Source organism: Pristis pectinata, chromosome 13 (genome assembly GCF_009764475.1).
Source record: "Pristis pectinata isolate sPriPec2 chromosome 13, sPriPec2.1.pri, whole genome shotgun sequence".
In the NCBI taxonomy this organism is placed as follows: Eukaryota; Metazoa; Chordata; class Chondrichthyes; order Rhinopristiformes; family Pristidae; genus Pristis; species Pristis pectinata.
This window is the reverse complement of record NC_067417.1, coordinates 22,239,422-22,263,838: the sequence shown is the minus strand read 5'-3', so window position 1 is coordinate 22,263,838 and position 24,417 is coordinate 22,239,422. Positions and strand designations below refer to the sequence as shown.

General features: G+C 39.9%; 2 protein-coding genes across 2 annotated transcripts in view; one reads left to right on the top strand and one right to left on the bottom strand.

Annotated features, from left to right (window-relative positions):
* LOC127577156 (E3 ubiquitin-protein ligase RNF166) overlaps positions 1-15,574 on the bottom strand; it is a 32,061-nt gene extending 16,487 nt beyond the window's left edge. Inside the window, exon 1 of the mRNA XM_052028099.1 lies at positions 15,405-15,574. Coding sequence (XP_051884059.1) covers positions 15,405-15,547 — 143 coding nt within the window. The 5' untranslated portion in view covers positions 15,548-15,574. The remainder of the gene's footprint in view (positions 1-15,404) is intronic.
* An 82-nt stretch (positions 15,575-15,656) lies between these two features.
* ctu2 (cytosolic thiouridylase subunit 2 homolog (S. pombe)) overlaps positions 15,657-24,417 on the top strand; it is a 30,134-nt gene continuing 21,373 nt past the window's right edge. The window contains exons 1-2 of the mRNA XM_052028102.1: positions 15,657-16,010; positions 22,595-22,669. Of these exons, the coding sequence (XP_051884062.1) occupies positions 15,943-16,010; positions 22,595-22,669 (143 nt within the window). The 5' untranslated portion in view covers positions 15,657-15,942. The remainder of the gene's footprint in view (positions 16,011-22,594; positions 22,670-24,417) is intronic.

The window sequence follows — 24,417 nt, the reverse complement described above, 5'->3', positions numbered from 1 at the left end:
GTTATCTCGGAGGCTGGCATTCTCCTACCTTGACAGTGCTTTCCTGTGGCAACCCCTATAGCCATCAATTCCCCTAATATCTAAAAATCTATTGATCCTTGCCTCAAAGACTTGGTGAATAAGCTTCCACAGCCCTCTTGTGGAAAGAATTCCAAAAATTCACTACCCTCTGAATGAAAAAATGTCTTCTCAGTCCTGAATGGCCAACCCTTATTTTAAAATTATGGTGCCTGGTTCTAGACACCACACTATAGCTAACACCATCAGAAGTTTGTTTGTTTCAGTGAAATCACCTCTCATTCTTCTAAACTCATGACAGTATCCGCTACTTTACTTCATATGACTCGTACAATAAACCCTCCATCCCAGGAAACAATCTGGTGAATCTTTGCTGCATTCTCTCTCATATCGTTCTATATACAGGGAGAACCAATCTGTACACAAATTCATGATGCAGTCTCACCTATATAATTGAAACAAGAATTCTTTAGGTACTCAAATCCTCTTGAAATTAAGGCTATTTGCCTTCCTAACTACTCACTGTACCTGCACGTTAATTTCCAGTGATTCACTTATATCTAGATCCCTCTTAATAACAAGATTTCTCAATCTCTCACTATTTAAAACAAAATTACCACCTTTCCACTTTTTCTAACAAAGTGAATATCCCCACATTTTTCCATTGGTCATTTCCTTACCCATTCACTTGTTTATATTCCCCTGAAGTCTTTCAGCATCCTGAGATACTCACATCCAGATTCTACAATGCCACTTAAGGGGAATGTTTTCAGATTTTCAGATGAAGTCAAAAATCTCAAAGCAAGCATACTCATTTAAATCTAGTGGGAAAAACCATATACATTTCATTTTAGTCAACAGCATTTTGTATCATGGATTTCAGAATGGAAAGAAAGCCTATAGAAATCAATGCATACCTTTAGAAAACAAAAGGCTGATTGAGTTCACCCTGCGTTTACTGCCTTCATTGGCAAGAAACATATTGCTGATGTGAGTTTTCTCTGGGATTTAGACAACAGATGCTTATTGCATCCCAAAGTTACAGGATTCAGCAGTACAAAAAGCAAAAACGATTAGTCATTGAGGTCAATAACTGCAGTGCAGTGATTTCCAGAACAATGCTTATGTAACAGTGGGGCAGAGAGTCACAGCTTGTTCAGAAAACTACTATACTATACTACTTAAAAATACAATCTAAAAATATTAGAGTAATGCTATTTTACCTTTTTACAGAATCTTTAAAGTAGGAAAATACAATGTAACACATGATAGAGGGAAAGCAAAAATCTAAGTCTTTGTGAGAGGGTTAGAGAGATGGCCAAAGTCTTTATCAACTATTCCAGAAAGACTTCTAAAGATGAAAGCAGCAGGTTCAATTTCTGGCCTCAAATGGTTGTGCCAGGCGTCTTACTCCCAATTGCTCTTCGATATCTTTTGCTATAGGGTGCTTACACTGCCATCAGGTTTTGGATACAGCGGAGCCTAGTTCTCTTGTAAATCAAATAGTCTCTTAACCCTATTACAGAAGAATACCAAATATAAAAAGCAGAAAGACATGTCAATAGTGCATTTCATGATTCCATTACTTCCCAAATTGCTCAACAGCTGGTGAAATATTTTAGAAGTGCACTCTTTGTTCTATTATAGAAAACATGCCAGTAAATTTGCAGATAGCAAGCTCCCAGGGATTTCAATGCTATATATGACCAAGTAATCTGTTTTAGTATTATTGATTAAGGGTTAAATATTGGCCAGAGGAATTCTAGGTGATGTTATGCAATGAACATACCAATTTTGAAAATCTTACCAAGTTAGCCCTGTAATTTTTTTTTTCTCCAGTTCTTGCTCCTGGAAACATCGACTCCTTGTTAGAGTGCATTTCCACAGTGGCCTCCAATGTCATGTCAATCTGGTCAATATCCATGCATCAGACAGAAAGTCATTTTATCACTTTTACTATTTTACCACAGCCCTTTTACAATTGTGGCCTTCTGCTATTCAGACCAAGTTTAAACTTCCTTGCATTCAAAAATACAAAGAATCAAGTGCTTATAATTAAAAAGTCTAACTGGTGAAGCACAACTGTACATGTTAAGTGCAAAACTGACTTGAAATGACAAGTAATTGGCTCTACTTCATAATGGTGGAGAAAAACTGAGCCAGTTAGTCAAAAATGAGGTTAATATCCAAACTGTACCATCCACAGGTTACACCATGCTTTAAATACTGAGCCAGTATGAAGAGCATGGTGACAAAGCCATGAAGGATACAGTGTCAGATTAGCTACAAGAGCATGGGCATGTGATGTAGCTTGTGGTGGTGGCAGTGTATGGTGTAGGACAAAAATGTGCAGCAAGACGTGCAATGTAAAGGAGGTGGAAGTTTTCTTTGTGGTTCAGATGATATGAGTTTGGAAGAGAAGCTTGGGGCCAAGGAAGACTTAAGGCTGCATACTGAAAGGCATGACCTAAAACACTAACTTTTCAATAAAATGGAATTGTTTACAAGGACTGAAAGTGACCATTTCAAAGTTTCCCATGAATGGTTAACAGTTTCTCTTTTCACAGAGGCTATCTGATCTGTTGAGTATTTTAAGCATGTTCTGTTTTTAACCACACAGATGCAATTTTTTTTTGTTGAAATCGCAAATCAAAGACTGAATATTAAACCAGCCATAATGGCAAAGCAGTAGTACTGGATCAGTTGAGAGACAGTATTAGGAGCTTACAGGTGAAGGTGGACCCTATAACCACTGGCTATGCCATCAAATGTCAACATTAGAAGAGGGGACATTGGAAGCAGCGATGTGCCAGAAATAGGGCAATTCCACTGGTCTGGACAACAGAACAAAAGAGTACAAGGATGGAGGTTTTGCCAAATATGTCAAAGAATGCAAAGTCAAAGATGAAGCTTTTTTTTCTAATTTGATTAAGGCTAGTTCAGCAATAGAAAAGAAATGAAAACCTAGTTGGATGAATTCAAATGTGGAAAGTCAGAATAAAAATGGACATGAAATTGAAAGGCAATAACACTGTAATGAACTTTGAAGAAAGAAAGATGAAGGTAGTATGGTAAATTTACTAAGACAGAAGTTTGAGGTGATTTTTGAGAAGGGTGATGACGGATGTTTTGGAAGCAAGTGGGGACAGTATTTGAGCAGATGAAAATGATTTACTGGATCAGTCTATGTAGGGTCCAGTAAGGAAGTTGGCAGTCAGCAGTTTAATGTCTCACAGTGATCATGTGGTGAGTCTCAATGAGCATGGAGGGGCACGAGGTGAATTTTGTTGATTTATATATGGGACGGGGTAAGCTTAAGGTAGGTTTAACTTGGAATCTTATATGAAATGAGAGAAGTAATGGAGGCAGATGGTCTCAATCTTAAATGATATTGAAAGAAAACTGTCCGAGGTCAATCTGAACAGAATTGGGAGGAGATGGTTTGATTTAATATGGTGAAGGGATACAGTCAGGGTCGTTATTATTCTCAGTAATGATCCTGGAATAGATGACAACTAGGGCAAATGTCATGGTGGCTTGATACTACTTGATGTAATCCAGATCTGATTAAATTAATCATACATTGGACATGTTCAAACTGCATAGTATGTTCACAGTGAACAGTAGGGCCCTGGGGGGTATTGCAGAATAGAGGGACCTAGGAGTACAAGTTCATGGTTCCCTGAAAGTGGCGTCACAGGTAGACAGGATAGTGAAGAAGGCTTTTGGCATGCTGGCCTTCATCAGTCAGGGCACTGCGTATAGAAGTTGGGATGTTATATTGTAGTTATAAAAGACGCTTGTGAGGCCGCATTTAGAATATTGTGTTCAGTTTTGGTCACTCTGCTAAAGGAGAGATGCTAGTAAGCTGGAAGGAGTGCAGAGGGGATCTACAAGGACGTTGCTGGGACTTGAGAGGCTGAGTTATGGAGAAAGGTTGAGCAAGTTGGGACTTTTTTCATTGGCGTAAATTAATTTGGTAAATTGATTTATTATTGTCACATGTACCGAGGTACAGTGAAAAACTTTGTTTTGCATGTCATCAAATTACAACAGGGGAAAACAATGACAGAATGCAGAATTAAGTGTTATAGTTACAGAGTGCCGTGCATGCAGACAATAAGGTGAAAGGCCATAACAAGCTAGATTGTGAGGTCAAGAGTCCATCTTATTGTACTAGGGGATCGTTCAATAGTATTATAACAGCGGGATAGAAACTGTCCTTGAGCCTGGTGGTACATGCTTTCAGGCTTTTGGAACCTAACTGAATGAATTCAAATGTCAGAAAAAAAAATGGACATTAAAATGGATCACTGGCTGGAATGTACTTGGGAACGCACCACCATAAACAATTCATTTCTTATACAGGTTATTTTATTTTTACAAATATCAAATTTGCTAATATAAAAGAAATATAGGAATTGCAACAGATACTCTTTGAAGTATGGCAAGTTATTAACAGAGGAGCCTTTTTCTTCAGTAGGTCTGTAGATGTACATTTGAATTAGGAGTGAAAAAAGAAACTGTTGGAAGAACTCAGCAGGTCAAGCAGCAGCTGTGGAGGCAAAGGGGTAGTTGACATTTCAGGTCAAGACCCACGGAGTTCATCCAACAGTTTGTTTTTTGCTCCAGCCTCCAGCATCAGCAGTCTCGTGTCTCTTAAATTAGGAATATGCTGTATTCATTCTTCAGCACCAATACCCCAGATTCTTGAGCACAATAATTTACACAATTAAATACCTTCCCATTTATGACATGCACGCTATGAACTTAATGGGTGCACAACAGATTCAATCTCAGCACGAACTGATGTCAAGCAACGTGTGTCATGGTCCTGACATTTTCTCAAATTTTCTTGTCACAATGCTGCAGCTCACTTCCAACGAGCTAACGTGGAGCTAATCTGTTCAACCTACATCACTCCCACTCCAGAAAAAAAATCACTCCTAACTCAATCATCAAGATACAATACACAGAAATTTGTATATGTGCACATACGGAGGCCAAAGTAGACAAGAGAACAGGCCTTGCATTCAACACACACCAAACAAATATCCTTTGTCTACCTCCTCCTTCTGCACTGTACAATCCTGCTTCCTGACCCTCACAAAAAAAGTAAAGGTCAATGACAAGGCACTGAAATGTGAACATTTCCCATGTGTTAGTAGTCACTTCTAAATGAAGGCTGATGTTGATGATAAAAACCACCATCACCTTCAGTACACCAGCACAGGATTAAGACCTCAAACAATGCACAAAGCTCATGGTCCATCTGGCTGCAGTGATTCCTGGCCTTGTTTCCTTCTGGGACATGGTCTTCCTACAGCAGACACCTCAATGCACTGGAGAAATACTACCAACATACTTTTAAGAAATCTTCAATAAGGAGGCCATTCAGCCCCTTGGGTCCATGTCAGGTCCCGGTACATGAACAGTATCAGTCCCGTTTCCCTTCCCTTTTCTCTGATAGCCCCGCAACTTGTTCTCACTCTCATGTCCATCAATTCCCCTTTGGTTCTTTTCTCACTCGTCTTCAGTAAGGTACAATAGCCAATGGCATGACTTTAGGACAGAGAAGAAAACCATAGCAGCCAGCAGAAACCCACAAAGTCAAATGAGAATGTGTGAACTTCATACAAATAGCACCCTTGGTCATGATTAGACCTGGTCAATGAAACTGAGGCAGCAGCACTAACTGCTGTGCCGCTCTGCCATTCCCATAAAATCCTCCAAATTCATTGGCAGGATAAGTAAACCAATGTCAGCATACTCTCCCAGAGCAATATCCACAACATGTTGGCCTTAATTTACACTTGGCTGGCTACAATAATCAGGCCACATTGTTCACATACCTGACACCAGGGCCTTAAAACTGTCACTATTCCAAGCTCCATCATGGCAAGGGATTACCAGGAGGACAGTGGAAACAATTCGAGGATGATGTTCCCAAAGCCTCCTTCAAAGTTTAACATCCACATTAACTCATGGGAATTTCTGGCCCATGACTGCTCAAAATGGAGAATGAGCATTAAGGATGGAATTGATAATGTGGTGTCCATTTATCAGAAGCACATAAATACCCAGTGGAAGGAATGCACCACATTCCAAACCATTCAGTGATCTGTGCCGTTATGCTCCTCTTGCACCACCTGTGGCAGAATCTGCAGGTTTCACATCAGCCTCATCAGAACCCACTGAACTAGAATGGAATGTCACCTGGTTCCAGGACATCTGCCCAAGACAACAAATAGACTAAAGTTAAGAATACTCCAAATTTATTTCAAGAGCATGCTGTTCCACAATCATGTTAGCTTAGATGCAATTTGAAACTCGAGATAAGATATTATAAGATACAAAATATTTATTTATTAGTCACACGTACATCGAAACACACAGTGAGTTGCGTCTTTTTGCATTACTGAGAATGTGATGGGGAGCAGCCTGCAAGTGTCGCCACTCTTCCAGTGCCAACATAGCATGCCCACAACTTCCTAACCTGTATGTCTTTGGAATGTGGGAGAAAACCGGAGCACCCGGAGAAAACCCACAGAGACACGGGGAGAACATACAAACTCCTTACAGACAGAGGCTGGAATTGAACCCGGGTCGCCAGCACTGTAGCAGCATTATGCTAACCACTACACTACCGTGCTGTCCCATTATTATTATTCTTAAAAGCAAAATGTCTATCATAGTAACCTGACATCTAAGGTCATTTCCAGCTTCCATCATATCCAGATCTGTGGAGAATACAGAGGAGTTTCAGCTACTAAAGATTAAACAATCACTAGAAATTCAGCAAGCACATTGATATGCATTTCAGATCTCCATTGATACCAGCTTTTCATGATTTAGAAAGTAGATTCTTTTTATCCACAGTATCCTGTTTAGGTCCAAATTGAATAATTCTTGCAGCTTGCAACGTTGAAATTCCATTTGCCATTGTTCTGCCCATTTTAAACTATAACTATATCTTACTATTTTAATACAAAATTTCTTTTAAGTTAGACTTCTTACAGAGCCACCATCTTTGTGTTATCAAAGTTGTGGATCTAGTTGTTCTCAAAACCTCCATCTTGTCATCCAAGTCGTTATAGCACATGGTTGAGCCCAGCACAAATCCTTGTAGCACACCAATAGTCACTCAGACCAAATCGGACATTGGCCCATCATCCCTCCTCTCTGTGTCCAACTGTTCAGCCAATTTCTTAGCTAGGTCAATATTTTGCCTTCAATTCCAAGAGCTTTAATGTTAGATTGTAGTCAATTATGAGTGACTTAATTAAATGCCCAGCATAAGGTCTTCGATTTTTTTTGAATAAGTAGTGCACAAGGAGTATCTATAGATATTATTTAAGAAATTAATCAGGTTCAACAGGCATAGCTGACCCAGTTTACAAATCCATGCTGGCTCTTTCAGATCATTTCAAGATGTTTAGTGACTCTATCTTGAATTCTAAACAAGTAATTTTACAATAATAGATTTTATGCCAACTTCATGGCTTCTCATTCTCAATATTGTTAAGTAGCAAAGTGATGTGCATAACTTTATAATCAAAAGACTGGTTCCTAAATTAAGAGAACTTTGGAAGATAAGAGGACATCTCTACTGTTCTTACCTAATTACATTATAACCAGGAGATTGAAAACAGCTGGTCTAGGGCATTTGTTACTCCTCAGTCTCATTACTGACTTAATACAACACAGAAGGCGGCCATACAACCAAATCAGATTGATTCCAGGTCCAACAGAGTATTGCCATCAGTCCCATTCCGCATAGCCTGCAAACCTGCCTACACTAAGGGTTAATTCAGAGTAGCCATTTAGTCTGTTAGCAAATCTTTGATATGTGGGAGGGAATCCACACAGTCACAGGAAGAAGGTGCAAACTCCACACAGAAAGCACTCAACACTAGGATTGAACCCAGGTCCCTAGGGCTGTGAGGTAGCAGCATGGAATATAGAACATTATAGCACAGTACAGGTCCTTCGGCCCACAATGTTGTGCCGACATTTTATCCTGCTCTAAGATCTATCTAATCCTTCCCTCCCACATTGCCCTCCATTTTCCTGTCATTCATGTGTCTATCTAAGAGTCTCTTAAATGTCCCTAGTGTATCTGCCCCCACAACCTCTGCTGGCAGTGCATTCCATGCACCCACCACTGTGTAAAAAAAACTTTCCTCTGACATCCCCCCTATTAACTTCCTCCAATCACCTTAAAATTATGCCCCCTCGTGTTAGCCATTTTCACCCTGGGAAAAAGTCTCTGACTGTCCACTTGATCTATGCCTCTTATCATCTTGTGCACCTCTATCAAGGCACCTCTCATCCTCCTTCTCTCCAAAGAGAAAAGCCCTAGCTCACTCAACCTATCCTCATAAGACATGCTCTCCAATCCAGGCAGCAGATTCAATATTACCTTCCTTGTGGTGGCAGGCACGCCTCCCTCGTCATCTATCGTAAATGTTAAATTAAAGCAATTATTCAACATGCCTATTATTTCCAATATTTAGCTTTACAGTATCACCATTCTGAGTTTAAGACCCTATGTACTCCTGACCACCTTCTCCCCCAATACAATTTTGAAAATACTTGTGCTGACTTTATATTTCTTGTAGGTCTCTTTTCCTATTCTTGCTTTGTAGCCTTTTATTATCTTTTGCCACAGAGTGCATCTCCTCTAGTCACTTGGATCTATGGAAGTTTTTGCTTTCTTGTGTACTCTTTAGTGTTATACTGACGCTTACATCATCAGCCAGTCATGGCTTTTTTTTACTGCAAATGGAGTTTTTAAAATCACATTAAAAGTATAAATTGATCCTGGAACAGACTATAATTGTTTTTGTGAACTTCTCCCACATAGCTTCTGTTGTTTACCCATTAACAGATTTTGCCAGATTAGCATCAACAGTTTTGCCACATTGCACAGAAGTCAGCTCTGCACAAATCTGGAATCCCAATAACTTATTCACATTTCTCTTTCAAACTCATTATGTTGAACTTGATCACACCATGATAACCATTTGATAAGTATTCATGCATCATTAGCACAATAACTAGTTATGGCTCATTATTCATTTCTAAATCTAATAAAGGTGACCCCTGCGTTGTGGCAGTTTGGGTAATGGAAATGCGCGCTTATGAAATTCACAAATCACTACCAAAAAGTCTGGGATACAAAATAAAAATTCACTCTTATGAAATTTATATGGAAAAAAGTAAATAAGCAGACATAAAATTAGTTTCCTTTCAACTTCTATTTCTTGCTGCATGCACAGATGATGTGGCTTTGCATTATGGAAAATTGCGAGATGGGCTGTTTTCTAGGAACACTGACACCCCCCTCCCCCCCCCCAAGGTGGGGGGTTGCTTGTCTGCAGTTGCAGAAAACTGTCCTGAGCACACTCAAGAAATTCATTACCTTTCAGACATGAACAGTCTGCTTATTCCTATCCACATGAAATTTAAAATCCCCATTCAACCAACACTGCTTTTGTCATGTACTTGAATAATGCCTGCAAGTTTGCATTCTACTCCTTCATGGCTGCTTTTGGGGAACTCATACACTAACTTCTATTCATCTTAAATCAGATTTCTCAATTCTATCAATCGAGTCTCCAAAGATAATTTGGTTCATAGTCCCTCAAATCAATAAGTGATTTTATTCTCTCTCACCAAAGGTAATCCTCTCCTATACAATGTTCCTCATCCTCCTTGCAGACATTATAAAGTGGTATATTTATCTCCTGGGTTCTGACCATTGTGCAACCATGTCTACCATAATATAACCCCCAAATCTACAATTTGTTTCTTATACTCTGTATTTGTATACTTTGTGTAACTGTACAATACCCTTTACTTGGATCGGAGACTTTAACCAATCCCTACCTACCAATTCCCAGGAAAACTTGGCTCTGGACCTCACCACTGCTTTGGTCCAAAAGTGAATCAAAAGCTTAATTCCAGAGTCAGGCGAGACAGTACTCTTGATATCGAGGCGCAACTGAAGTCTAATGAGCATCAATGGGAAAATTCTCTCATGGCTGGAGTTGTACGTCACACAAAGGAAGGTAGTTGTGGTTGTCAGAGGTCAATCATCCCAGCCCCAGAATATCACTGCAGGAGTTCCCCATGGCAGTGTCCTAGGCCCAATCTTCAGATGCTTCATCAATGACCTTTCTTAGTCACAAGGTCAGAAGTGGGCATGTTCGCTGATGATTGTACAAATGTTCAATTCCATTTGCAACTCCTTGGTAAATCAAGCAGCTCATGCCTGCATGCAGCAAGACTTAGAAAACATTTAGGCATGTGGCAAGTAACTTTCAAACCACACAAGTGCCAGGTAGTGACAATCTCCAACAAGAGAGAATCAAACCAACTACAATGGCTTAACATTTCAAGTCCACCACCATCAATACTTCAGGTGTCAAGAGTGCCTATTTACACATGTTTCCTGCAGCAACTGACTCACCTCCTGACAATCCAAGATCCTTCCAACATCGGCAAGGCACAAATCCAGAGTATGATGGAATACTCTCCACCTGCCTGGATGAATGCAGCTGCAGCTCACAAGAACAGCTCGCAGGCCTAGCATGAGGCTTTTTATAAAATGTCCTTTCAAATTTATGCTTCATCTGCTAATAAAGCTAAATTAAACACAATTTTCCTCAATAGCACCACATTAGGTCTTAGGATCAAGTGTTTATTTTCATCACATCAACTGCCCTAAATACTCATTCCCTCCACCACTGGCACAGTGGCTGCAGTGTGTACAAAATAAACTGCAGTTACTTACTCAGGCCTCTCTGAGTGCACTTCCCATACCTGTGACCTCTATTATCAAGAAGGATGTGCAGCAGGTGCATGGGTTTCCCTCCAGGTTGCAGACCATCCCGACTTAAATATATTGTACTTCCTTCATTGTTGTGGGGGTCTACATACTGGGATTTCCCAACAGAAAAGCACCATGGAAATACCTCTTCGATCAGAATGACTGCAGAGGTTCAAGGCAGTGGTGCAATTAGGAATGGGCAAGAAACACTGGCTTTTGGAAACACCCAAATCCTGAAAATGACTATTAAATAAAAACTCACTGAGCATTTTTTGTTTTTATTTCAGGTTTCCAACTTCTGCTTTTTTGATTGCATGTATATTTTTTTTACATTGTTTGATTTTATTAATAAAAAGATCCAGAATACATACACAACCTTGGAATCCAGAAGAAGATTTGGAATACATACATAACCTTGGAATAAAGGTAAAAAAAAGTCAAGCCTACTTTGTAGAAAAACTAGTTAGAAAAATGGAGATTTTCCAGGGCATTGTTAACAAATGTGTCAGTTCCTCAAAATGTGACCACACTGCCCAGACAATTTAGGGGGCATATCTGCAATTTTCTTTGGAGTGTGACCTCACACTTTGTCCTCAGCGACATAATGGCAGTAATGAGGGCATAATTCTCACCTACTTCTTTGCAGCTGGAACAATAGCAGGGAGGTGGAGGAGAGCTTTGGCTATCAAGAGAGGCCTCCTATGGATATGTGCCACAATGACATACCTCACAGGCCAGATATGTCCCTCTTCATTGATTTGGGGATCAACACTGATTAGGGAAGAATGTCACTGCATGACACATTGTTCAGCAGTATGTGGAAGACAGCTTAAAGCAGCAATTGTAGAATTACCTTCTTCCTTCATCAATCTCCATCACTAAACTTGATTTCTAAGGTGTGGGAACAACCTGGACAAATTTGAAGTGCTGTAGAAAACTCCAAGTGCTCCCCCAATATGAAGGTCTGTGAATTGGCTTCGAGTCCTGCCTAAAACACAATGAATAATGATCTAACTCGTTCAGCAAGGTAACGCAGCTTCACCTGCAACCCTGAGGGAAACACTCTGTAATCGCATACTGTCATTTACTTGACAAGCTGCACTGACAACCAAATGTACGAATGTCCTTGTGGAAGCTTCACACTAATGCATCCATCTTCTCTGCAATCGTATCATTTCAAACCCTAGAACATACGTTATCAATTCAAATAATTTGTTAGCCTGGAATCAGATCAAAGTTCTACAGTTCCACCACATCTAGCCATGCATGATGGTGCATAAGTAAACAGCTACTGGGAGGAGAAGACTCCAAGAACATCCTCATCTTCAATGATTGTAATTTCATTCACTCCACATGATATCAAGAAGCAGCTGTGAGCACTGGATACAGCAAAGGTTACAGGGCCATAAAAACATCCCAGCTGCAGTTCTGAAGAGCAGTGCTCGAGAACTAGCTGTACCTCTAACCAAGCTGTTCTAGCACTGTTACAACACTTGTATTTATTCTACCTGACGATGTGGAAAATTGCCAACATGTGTCCTGTTCACAAAAAGCAGGACAAATTAAATCTGGCTAATTACCAATTCGTCTGCTCTGTATCATCAGCACAGTGATGAAAGCTGTGGATGACAGTACAACCAAGCAGCATTTACTCACCCATAACCTGTACACCATGGCCAGTTTGGGTTCTGCCAGGTCCACTCAGGTCTGGACACTATCACAGTTACTACAAGAGCCTGAAGACCCACACTCAACATTTTAGGAACAGCTTCTTCCCCTCTGCCATCAGATTTCTGAACGGTCCATGAACACTACCTCGTTATTCCTCTTTTGCACTATTTATTTATTTTTGCAACTTAGAGCAATTTTTACGTCTTGCACTGTACTGCTGCCACAAAACAACAAATTTCATGACATATGTCAGTGATAACAAACCTGATTTTGATTCAGTCTTGGTCCACATATGGACCAAAGAACAGAATTGCAGAGGGGAGGCAAGAATGACTGCCCTTGACATCAGGGTAGCATATGACCAATGGCATCAAGCACCCTGTAAAACTGAAGTTAATCAGTTTCAAAGGGAAAACACCCCAATGGTTGAACTTGTATCTCATTCAAAGGAAGACAGTTGTGGTTGTTGGTGAATCATCCCAACTCCAGGACATCACTGCAGGAGTTCCTCAGGGCCCTGTCCTACACACAAACATTTCATCTTCAAATGCTTCAACAATTACCTTCCTTCAATCATAAAGCCAGAAATGGAGAATGTTTGCTAATGATTGCAGAATGTTCAACTCCATTTCTATTTCCATTACAGTGACTGGCTAACAACTAGAATCCTCTATTGGCTCACTGACTCCCATTGCTACCAATATAGCCAAGTTATGGAATGCATATTCATTACATTGACTAATATAAAGATTGGGGAATTGAGAGCTGTATCTGGCACAGAGGAGAAATTGAGGCCTGGGGTAGATCAACCATGATCATAGTGAATGGTAGCATGGACTTGGGGACAGGGTTGGCCTGAGGAGCAAAATGGCACACGCCTGCTCCTCTGTTTACTTATTTGCAATTGTTTATCAAACATCTTTAATCAGATTTCCCAACCAATATAATTTGGTTTAAGCTCAAGACTCTAGTTTCCAAGAGGTGTCACTCTTAGAAGTCTATGAAAACATTTTTATTTTTCCTAGAGAGTCCATCACATGTGATTATTAATTGACTCTATCTCATTACATGTAAGTGCTAAAACAGTGCGTTTGCTAGTTTGGTTTCATGATATATTTACTATTCCATATGTATTCCATTAACATTATTCGTAAAATTTAAAAATAAAAATCCCATTGATTCCTAATGTTTGTTTGTGAATAGTACTTCAGTAATTAATGTGTGAATTCCACTTACTGACTATGTGTTGAAAATCTACGTGCAATAGCAAATGGGCAGACAAATGGAAGGACCTTGTCCTGATAGCTCGAGTCTTTTTGAAAACCCAACCAATGCACACCATCTATGAGAAGTAGACTCAGTAGACCACAAGCACAACACAAATGACTGACATTTACTGTTCCAGTATTATCCGTTATGGGGTACTTCCTTGAAAACATCCAGGAGACAAAAAAAAGGTATATTATTTCAAATAATTTTCAATTAACTACTCCCATTTGCTTCAAATTATAAAAAGCAAAAATTGAAAACAATTTCTTCTCCATTAATAGGAAGGGATGATCAATTTCATAAAATGTGATAAAAGCAACAAGGTATATATTTTGTTGAGAAAATCTACACAACTCTGCATTACCTATGGAACAAAATGTTTAATTTTAGTCAGTTAGAAAACACCTGATGAGAAACCAAAGGAAATGGAATTCAGACACGGCCAAACCTTTTTTTAAATGACAAAGAACATTTTTGCATCTTGATTCAGTAATTTTTCCCCTTTTGAGCAACCAAACCCAAACCAAACAGATTAGAACTAAGTCACACTCTCTTTCCCCAAGCGTCACAGTTGCAGTTTAAATATTTGTTTTGTCTCCCTGCTACTGGTCATCACTGAATATTTCAGTGCACTCTCTCTGCCAACTTAATCCTTCAATTCCTGGAACTCATCAGCACATCAATCAGTATACACGAATCTACTGAAAGATCTGATAACCTGTTTGCCAGAGCACTTCATGTACACCATTTAAGACCGTTCCTTCTGATTTGGGATGGTGTAGAGCTGTGAGCACCCACTGTCTGATTTAATCGAGAAACTATTAAAATCTGCTAAATCTTTAGCAACACTCAACTGGGATTAAGATAAAAACAGAAAATAAGGCTTCCGGCAATTTGTGGTTTTGTTTAGGACAGAATGTATTCACGGATGTAGTTGTATTTATAATTTTCTTCTCGTCGCTAAACTAAACGGGTTTTCTGAAAGGTGCAACTATCACTTTATTTTGTGCCAAAGTTTGCCGATTACCAGAGTATATTTAAAAGCAGAAAAAATGGCAATGGATTTATAAAATCTGGCACTCATCGGAAGCACTTGTTATAAATACCACGAACTTCAAAATTTGTCACAATGGTTTTTGAAGTTATCATTTAAACACGTCCACAAAGCGGCGGGGGGGGGGGGGGGGACGCCTTTAAATCCAACAAAAGAAATCAAATTGTTTTCCATCAGTACGCTGCCTCAAAGCAGCAAGTGCCATAAGGGCATTACTGGTACCGCCGTGTTGACCAAACAAGCAGTTAAAATCCTCCATGTGGTCCGACTGTGCATCCGAACGGGCACCACGGATCCCATGGTGAAGATGACGCCATCGAATTAGCTTTGGAAGAACTTCACGACACCCCCTACTAAACGCAATTTAAGCCAGACAGGAAACCGCAAGTTCCTGTGCAGGGGCCGAGGTGACCTTTCTCCTGCCGCCTGAGTGCAAGCGGTGTGGCCGGGTGCTGACAAACACGGGCGAACTTCCCCTCGGCTGCACACAGCCATTGTCTAATCCCCAGACCACCACTGTTTATCCACCGATCCGACACGGCTCTCCGTAACACTCACGCATGTCCGCAGCTTGCTATTGACACCGGTTTGTAGTACACCTCCAGGCAGATCGGGCAGCTGTACGAATCCGCCAAGTTTTCCCCCGATGCCGCTGCTTGTTTTGTCTGATTCCCGGAGACCAAACTCCGAAACATCGCCATCGTCTACCTTCCACAACCTAAACAGTCATCATTAACCCGCGACATCCGGGAGCCTCGCGTCATCACATCGCGCCGCCCACAACAATATGACATCATCGACGGTCTGGAACCCAACCCGTTTCTACGGAGACGCCGACATTTTGCTTTGTCAAACCGCGTTGTTACGGGACGAAGCCAAGCTGCAGAGTAGCGTTTAGTATGACAAAGGGCTCTTCACTGCAAATGTTTTAACGGATAATAATAGGATAATTTAAAAAAAATCCGCGTTGGAAAGGAATAATATTAATCAGATTCCTGCCCATCGCAGAGTGGCGATTGGCGCGGGGCAGCGTACGTCACCGCCACGCGCTGGCGGCGGCCCCCGCGGAGACGCGAGTCGGCGGCCGGGCGGCGGGATGTGTGAGGCGGAGGGCGATTACCCGGCCGAGGCGCTGCAGCAGGCGGCGCCGGCCTCAGCCACCAGGTGGGAGCGGCGTGCGGGTCTCATTCATTTCTCTCAGCGCTTTGTGTTGTGGAGGCGAGGGTAAGGGGGGTGGTGGTGTTAGGAGCCGGCCGCTCCCTGGCTGAGGACAGCGGGCGGCATCGAGAAAAAGGAGTCAATGCAGTCAATCCAATCTGGCTTTTGTAAAAGGAATGGTTGCGTGTAAAGCTGGCGAAAATATTAAACGAAGGCGTCAACTGCTTTCATTTGTATATATCCAGCAAGAATTAACTTGAAAGCACAATTATTTGCGAAGATATTAAACGTATAAGCTGGCAGAGAGTGTGCAAATAAAGGAGCCACAAATTCAGCTTGTTATTGAAAATGTGTTCTGATGATTCCGGTTGCTGTTAATGGCATAACCTATTGGTTCTCGATCCAAAATAAGATCCAAAATAAAGTCCAAATTAACATTGTTCAAGGAGCATCCAGAATTGTCTTGATATTTTAGTTCTTGATCTTGTACGGTAGTCATCATCAGGATGATATATTCAGTGAAAAGCAGCCGAGCGTTACAACACAGGGGTATGGTGTGAATGGCACCGTCAGATATTTTAAGAAAAAAGAAAATGTTGAGATCTTTATTGGAAGATTAGATATTAAGCATAATTCAATTGGCTGGAGCTGTAAGCTGATATGTATTATTGTCAACCTGTCAGCTGTTTAAAAAAAAAATCAGGGCTTCTACAAATATGTAACAATGAAGAGTATAATATAGGTGGGTCCTCTGGATACTGACAGGGAAAGATGTACTGAATTTAGAAATGGCAAAGGTATATAATGAAATATATTTTTCACTTCATCACAGAAGACAGTAAATCTAGTAAAAATGGAAAGAAACTAATGGTCTAATGACAGTGAGGCACTTAAGAGTATGTAAAATAATTAAAACAAAAGTACAGGAGAAAATAAAGGAAATAAAACTGGACAGATCGCCTCGACCTGATGGTCTGCATGCCATGGTTTTGAAAGAACTGATTGCAGTGTTTCCTTCTAGTATTCTGGAACTGACCCAACAGATTTTTCAGAAAGGAGGGAGAGAAAGAAAGGACATAATAGCCTATATAAATGGAAACAATCATTTTCTGAAGGGAAAATCCTGTATGACTAGTTTAGTATTTTTTGAGTATTAACCAGCATGGTATTTAAAAAGGAACAAGTGAATATAATGTAATAAAAACAGAAAATACTGGAGACACTCAGCAGGTTAGGGAGCATCTGTGGAAAGAGAAATGGGTAATGTTTCAACTGCTACAGATGTTGCTTAACCTGCACAGGGTTTACAGCATTTTCTGCTTTTATTTCAGATTTCCATCATCTGCAGTTTTTTTGGTTTCCATTTGCAATGGATATAGCATTTTTGGCTTTTCATTAGGCATTTGATACAGCACAAAGAGTTTTTGCTAAAGTAAGGGCTCACAGTAGGAATAAATGTTTTTCTTAGCTTGTTAGCAAATTATCAGTAGGGTTTTTCAGGAATTGGTACTGTGCCATCAGCTGGTTGTAATTTAAATAATTTAGATTAAAAGCAGTGTGTAACAACGTTTTCTGATTATTGGTGGGAGTTTGAGTACCCAAGAGGATGCAAAAAGTTTGTAAACAGATGTAGGTAGGTTACCCAAGTGGATAAGCTAATGAATGACTGGGCAGTAACTCTAGCTACAAGGGCAGGTCAAAGGCTAAGTATCCCACAATAAGTGACATCCCAAAGTATTTTTGCCATCCACAAGGCACAAGTCATTGGTGTGATAGAATACTGTCTGCTTGCCTGAATAAGTAGTTTCAACAACCTGATTCTGGCATCCCATGCACAAACCTTAAGATTCATCCTCTTATTATAGGTTAGTATGGTATAAGAAATAGGAATGAGAATAGACCATATGGCTCCTTCAGCTTTTCTTTTGCCATTCAATGATCTAATCTTGTCCTTGGCTTCACTTTTCTGCCTATTCTGTATAAATCCTTTTATCCATGGAGAAAAGCTATTGGTTCAATGATTTAGAGTCCACAGCTCTTTGGGTTAAGGAATCACAAAAATTAATGACCCTCCAGAGAGAAGAAACTCAGAGACATAGAATTGTACAGCATGGAAACAGGCCATTCGGCTCAACTTATCTTTGCTGACCATTGAGCGTGTATTAATCTTTTCCCTCAGTACTTGGTCCATAGCCGCCTATGCCTAAGCAATTCAAGTGCTCACCTAGACACTCCTTAAATGCTGTCAGCGATCCAGCTTCAACCACTCTCTCAGGCAGTACATTCCAGGGAATTACCATTCTGGGTTTAAAAAAAAGGTCCCCCTCGTATTCCCATAAACCTCTTCCTCCTTGCCTTAAATCTAAGTCCTGTAGTTTTATGTACCTCTGATGTGGGGAAAAGTCTCCTGCAGTCTACCCTATGAATGCCCCCCATAATTTTATATCTTAATCACATCCCCTTAACCTCCCACTCCAGCTTCTCCAGTCTTCTGCATCCTCTCCAGCACTACCACGTCCTTGCATAGTAACCAGAACTGCATACAGTACTCCAGCGGAAGTCTGACCAATTTTTATAAACTTGGACCATAATTTCCCAATTTCTGTATTGCCTTGACTCATGAAGGACAGTATCCTCTGTACCTTCCTAACCACTTTATCTACTTGTGTTGCCACCTTCAGGGATCTATGGACTTGTATTCCAAAGTCCCTCTGTTCCTCAGTAGTCCCTAAGGCACTATCATTCATGGCATATGCCTTAGCCTTACAGGTGCTCACAAAATGCATCACCTCACATTTATCTGGATTCAATTCTATCTGCCATTTTTTTGCCCATTTCAACAACACATCTATCTCTCTGCAGCCTAAGACTACTTTCCACACTATCAGCAAATCTGCCAATCTTGGTGTCATCCATGAACTTGCTGATCATGACTTCCATGTAATCATTGAAGTCATTCACTTATAGCAAGGGTCCCAGCATTGATCCTTGTAGACACCAAGAGTCACAGGCATCCAATCACAAAGAACAACCCTCCATCATTACCCTCTGTTTCCTATTACCAAGCCAATTTTGGATCCAATTTCCCCTGGATCCCATGGGTCCTAATCTTTTGAACCAGTCTTCCCCGTGGGACCTTGTCAAAGGCCTTATTAAAGTCCATGTAAATCTAATCTAGCGCCCTCTGCTCATCAATACACGTTGTACCTCTTTAAAGAATTCAATCAAATTGGTCAGACAAGATCTACCCTTGATAAAGCCACGTTGGCCATCTCTGATTAGTTCCCCCTTTTCAGCTGATAATTAATCCACTCCCTCCAAATTATTTCCAGTATCTTCCCTACCACTGATGTTAGACTCACAGGTTTATAGTTGCCAGTCTTTTCTCTGCCCCCTTTCTTGAAAAGGGGGGCTACTTTTGCTGTCCTCCAGTCACCTGGTACCTCACTTGTGTCCAAAGAAGATACAAAAATCTCAGCCAGAGCTTCAGCTGTGTCTTCCCTTTCCTCCCATAGCAGCCTGAGATAAATCCCATTTGGTGCTGGAGGATCTTTAACCACCTTTAAACCTGCTAAGGCATTGAATATCTCCTCTTTATTTATGGAGATATGGACTAGACTTTCACCTATCCCTTTACTGAATTCTCCCACTACAAAAGTTTGTTTCCTTTGTGAATGCTGATGAAAAGTATTCATTTAGGACATCACCAATCACTTTCGCCTCCACATATCTTGCCCATGTTGTGTGAAATGGGCCCTACTTTTCCCCCGGTTATTCTTTTGCCCTTAATATACTTATAGAATGCCTTCAGATTTATGTCAAACCTGTCTGCCAGTGATTTTTTTTCATGATCCCTCTTAGTCTTTCCAATCTGCATCTTTAATTGCGGACCTTTCTGAAACTTTGTGCTCCCTAGTTCTAGATAATACCACAAGGAGAAATATTCTCTCAACTTAATTCACATCTTTTGCTTCATCAGCAAATTTAGCTGCAGTAGACAATCCCTTCATCCAATTATTAATATAGATTAAATATTGTAAATCTGTGGAATTTTGAAAGATCTCAATCTATACGTCCACTATCGAATCTCGGGTCAGGTGACTATTGCCTTCTAGCTATTTCTTTTAAAGCCCTCCCTCTGGTTTTTTCTGTCATTTCTGGGATTATTTTGGTGTCTTTATTATGAAAATAAATACAGAATAATTGCTCAAAGTCTGCCATTTCCTTATTTCTGATTAATAATGCCCCAGTCATCTCTTTTCATATAAATTGTGGAAACTTGCTGGTTGTTTTTGTTTATTTGTTGTTGGCTTATTTTTTTCATTTGTTTTTATTTCAGCATTCTTTGCATGTGATTAAATATTTCCTGATCTTTTGACCTAGTACTAATCTTTGCAATATATTGCCTTTTCTTTCAATTTATTTACCAGCCTTAGCTAACCTACTTGGCTACAGACCATTCCTCTTTGTATTATATTTATCAACAGAACATACCTGAGAATTATGAAATATATCCTTAAATGTCTGTCATAGCTGTAATGTGTGCAAATGTACAGCAGTTGCTTGGCCAGGCTATCCTGACAGCATCTCGTAAGCTCCTGACTTTAACCACTAAGCATGACAAGGGTAGGACCCCTCCAAGTTACACACCTACTGGTGTTTCTTCATCATCACTTGTACTCAAATCTTGGAACTTCTTACCCAATTCAGCGAGAATGCCTTTACCAGAAGGACTGTAGTGGTTCAAGAAATTGACTCATTGCCATCTTCTTAAAGGTAATTAAGGATGGGAGTAAATGTTGGCTTTACCCACATTACAAAAAGTAAAAAGGGTGTGTAAATTAAGAATGAGGTGTAGTTTTGGGATAAGGGGTTGGACATTTAGAATTGAAAGGAAGTTATATATTTTGGTAGGAAGAACAAAAAGCAACATTTTGTAAATGTTGAAGAGATGGATCTTGGTTCCAGAGATGCAAAAAATAAGCATGCCACACAAAAAGCAATTTGGAAGCCAAATATGTTTATTTCAATGCACTGGAGTACAACAGTGAGGAAGTTTTGCTCGTTGTGGAGCAATTTGGTGAGGCTTGGTTATTTAGCCACTGTAAATTGTTACTAGTGAATAGATAAGTGGTAGAATCTGGGGGACATCGATGAAGAATGTGGGGAGACAAAAATGGGATTAGTGTCAGATTAGTCTAAATGGGTGCTTGATGATTGGCATCAAAACCCTTTGGTGGGCTGAAGGACCTGTCTCTGTCTAACTCCATAACACAATAGATACATTCTAGACCATGTACCACTTTGTTTCCGTATTTGAAGAAAGATACACTTGCAATGGTATTAGTGCAGGACACATTTGCTAGACTGCTTGCTGAAAAGTGGGGATTGCCTTTAATGCTGAAATCGAGTCAAACTGGTCTATGTATTCATTGAATTTAGAAGATTGAGAGGTGATGTTATTGAGAAGTACAAGACTCTGAAGGCTTGCAGACTAAATGCTGTGCAGTTGATTCCTCTGGCTGGAGAACGTGGAATAGCTGGTGTAGTTTTGGGATAAGGGGTTGGACGTTTAGAATTGAAAGGAAAAATTTCTTTCTGTAGAGGTTGTAGATCTGTGGAATTTACCTTAGTGTTGTAGGTGCTCAGTTGTTCAGCATATTTAAAGCTGAAACCACTGGATTTTGGGCACGAGGGAGAGAAAGTGGGCTTGAGGCACAGGGTTGGCCTTGAACGTATTGAAGCACACTGGAGGGCCAAGTTGCCTTTTCCAATTGTTTCATTTGATCATAAAAAGGTTTAGATAAAGAATTTCCTTTGTTTATTTTGATGAATTGCCAGAAAGTACCATTGTCTTTTCTAATGATGCAGTTTTTCCTTAGTAATTGCACTGGATTAGTCTGGATCTCTGAGGATCACTTTAATCTCTGAGGGCATAATTTCACATCCTTCTGGACACAAAGGAACTAGGATGGCAATTTAGCCCCTCAAACTATTTCCATCGTTTAGCATCATTGATTACCAGTTAACTTCATTATTTGGCTTTATTGTGTTCCATTTCCTTGATACTCCAACCTAACCACAAAGATCTATCAATCTTGGTCATGAAAATTTCATTCAATTGAGCATTACAGCTTTTAGGCAAGATGACTTCCAGATTTTTGTTGTCTTTATGTGGAAAAGGTTTTAACCCAAAAATTAGTGGTCAAGAATTTAGAGATGTGTTGAGGTAGCATCTTGTTGTTGGTAGCCTTAAACAAACACAACAATGTTGGTTGTATTCTCCTCACAGCATTCTGTTCCATTTGTTGAAGTTATTGAAACCTAACATTGGGAAAGAAGTCCAAATGCTGACCAATACTACAGATCTTGTTAAATTAAGCTTTTATCTATTAAAGAATTAGTGGCAACTTTTTTTTAGTTCAAGTGTTCAATATTGTACCTCTCTTCAGTTACCAACTATTTTACCTGTATCATACTAATTTTGTAATGTATTAAATTATCAAAATTGTATTTGTTCAGAAGTTTCATGGATATCTCTAAATGGTTAAGTTGCTTTTATAATTTATAACATAAATTCTTTTCTGCAGTGTTGCACAGAAATGTATGAAATGCAAGGCCAATTCAGCAGTGTTGGTCATTCGAGTGGGTGACGCGTTTTGTAAGTAAGTATTAAAGCTTGCAAGTGAGAATTTCAGAACATGTAAGGATTGCTCAGTACTGAAGAATGTAATACAGGAATAGGCCAATTACCCTCTCAAACATGTTTCATTGTTTAACTGCATCTTAAATCTAAATTAAATACACATCAAATCATGATAAGGCATAAATAGATACTTTAGAGTTCGCATTCTTTGTGTAATGGCATTGAAGGAGGCCACTTAGCCCATCCGGTCCATAGCAGTTGTCAGAGTAATCCCATCAATTCCACTGCCCTACTCATCTCACTGTAACCTGTTCTCTCACATGTGCCCACTAACACTGCTTTCCACCCCCCCCCCCCCCCCCCCCCAATTCTCCTACCCCCTGTCAACATTGTTGGACAATTTAGAGTAGCCAATTAACCTAACAACCAGCACATTTTTGGAATGTCAAGGGAAACCTGCCAGTCACAGGGAGAGCTTGTGGAGTCTGCAAGCATGTTACGTTGAAAATAATGTTTTACAATTATAGGTGTAGTAATGAAGTAAAAATAGACACTTGGAAGACTGAGAAGTACATGAGAAGACAGGTCAAAAAAATTAAGAGAAAGAATAAAAGGGGATTGTCAATAACAGATTACAAGTGAAGAAAGCATGCTGTTGACAGGTGTGAATATGTGGCAGAACAAATTAATAAATATTAGTTTTTATGGTGGTGATCAAATGATTTTAAGAATGCCTGAGGAGGGTTTGGAAGACAATGATAGAAGTACTCAAAGGATGTTGTACAAAATAGTTTATTGATAGAAAAGCCACTATAACAAAATGGAAATTATGCCAGAGATCTTGAGGGGAGTTAAGATCCTGACTCTTTGTGAAATGGTGAAACAATAAGATAGGAATTTATAGACCCATTAGTCTTGTCTTGGATGTAGGAAGAAGTTAATGAGCACATGCTTAAGCCTGGGGTGGTGAAGAACATTTAGAATGGATTTGTAAAGATGAGGCTCTGCCCAACTAAGTTAATTGAATTTATTGAAGAAACTTCTTGTGTAATTACACAAAGAGCAGTGTATTTTCTTTGTTTGGATTCCAGTAGATTCCACATAAGGAATATATAACGTGGTTTAAAAGGAATGTAACCATGGGGATAGGAAACAGAATGGTGATAAGAAGTTGCTTTTGGTTTGGCAGGATATGAATGGTGGAATGCTGAAGCCTCTTTATTTTCTGTTTATAGCAATGTTTGAGATGTAGAGGAGAAATGTTATTTGAGAGTATTGCACAGATCAGATTAGGCATTATGGAAGCCAGATGAAGAACATGGGAGAATGCAATGGAAGATGGATAGATTACTGAACTAGTGAAGTTAGTAAAATATGCATTCACAAGATCACAAGACAAAGGAGCAGAAGTAGGTCATTTGGCCCAATTCCCGGCCTTTTCCCCCATATCCCTTGACAGCCTGACTAATTAGATACCTATCAATCTCGCCTTAAACACCCCCAATGATCGGGCCTCCACAGCTGTACGTGGCAAAAAATTCCATAAATCCACGACCCTCTGGCTAAAGAAATTTCTCCGCATCTCTGTTCTAAATGGGTACCCTCTAATTCTAAGACTGTGCCCTCTTGTCCTGGACTCGCCCACCATGGGAAACAACTTAGCCACATCTACTCTGTCCAGTCCTTTCAACATTCGAAATGTTTCTCAGGTCCCCTCTCATTCTTCTATACTCCAATGAATACAGTCCAAGAACCGACAAACACTCC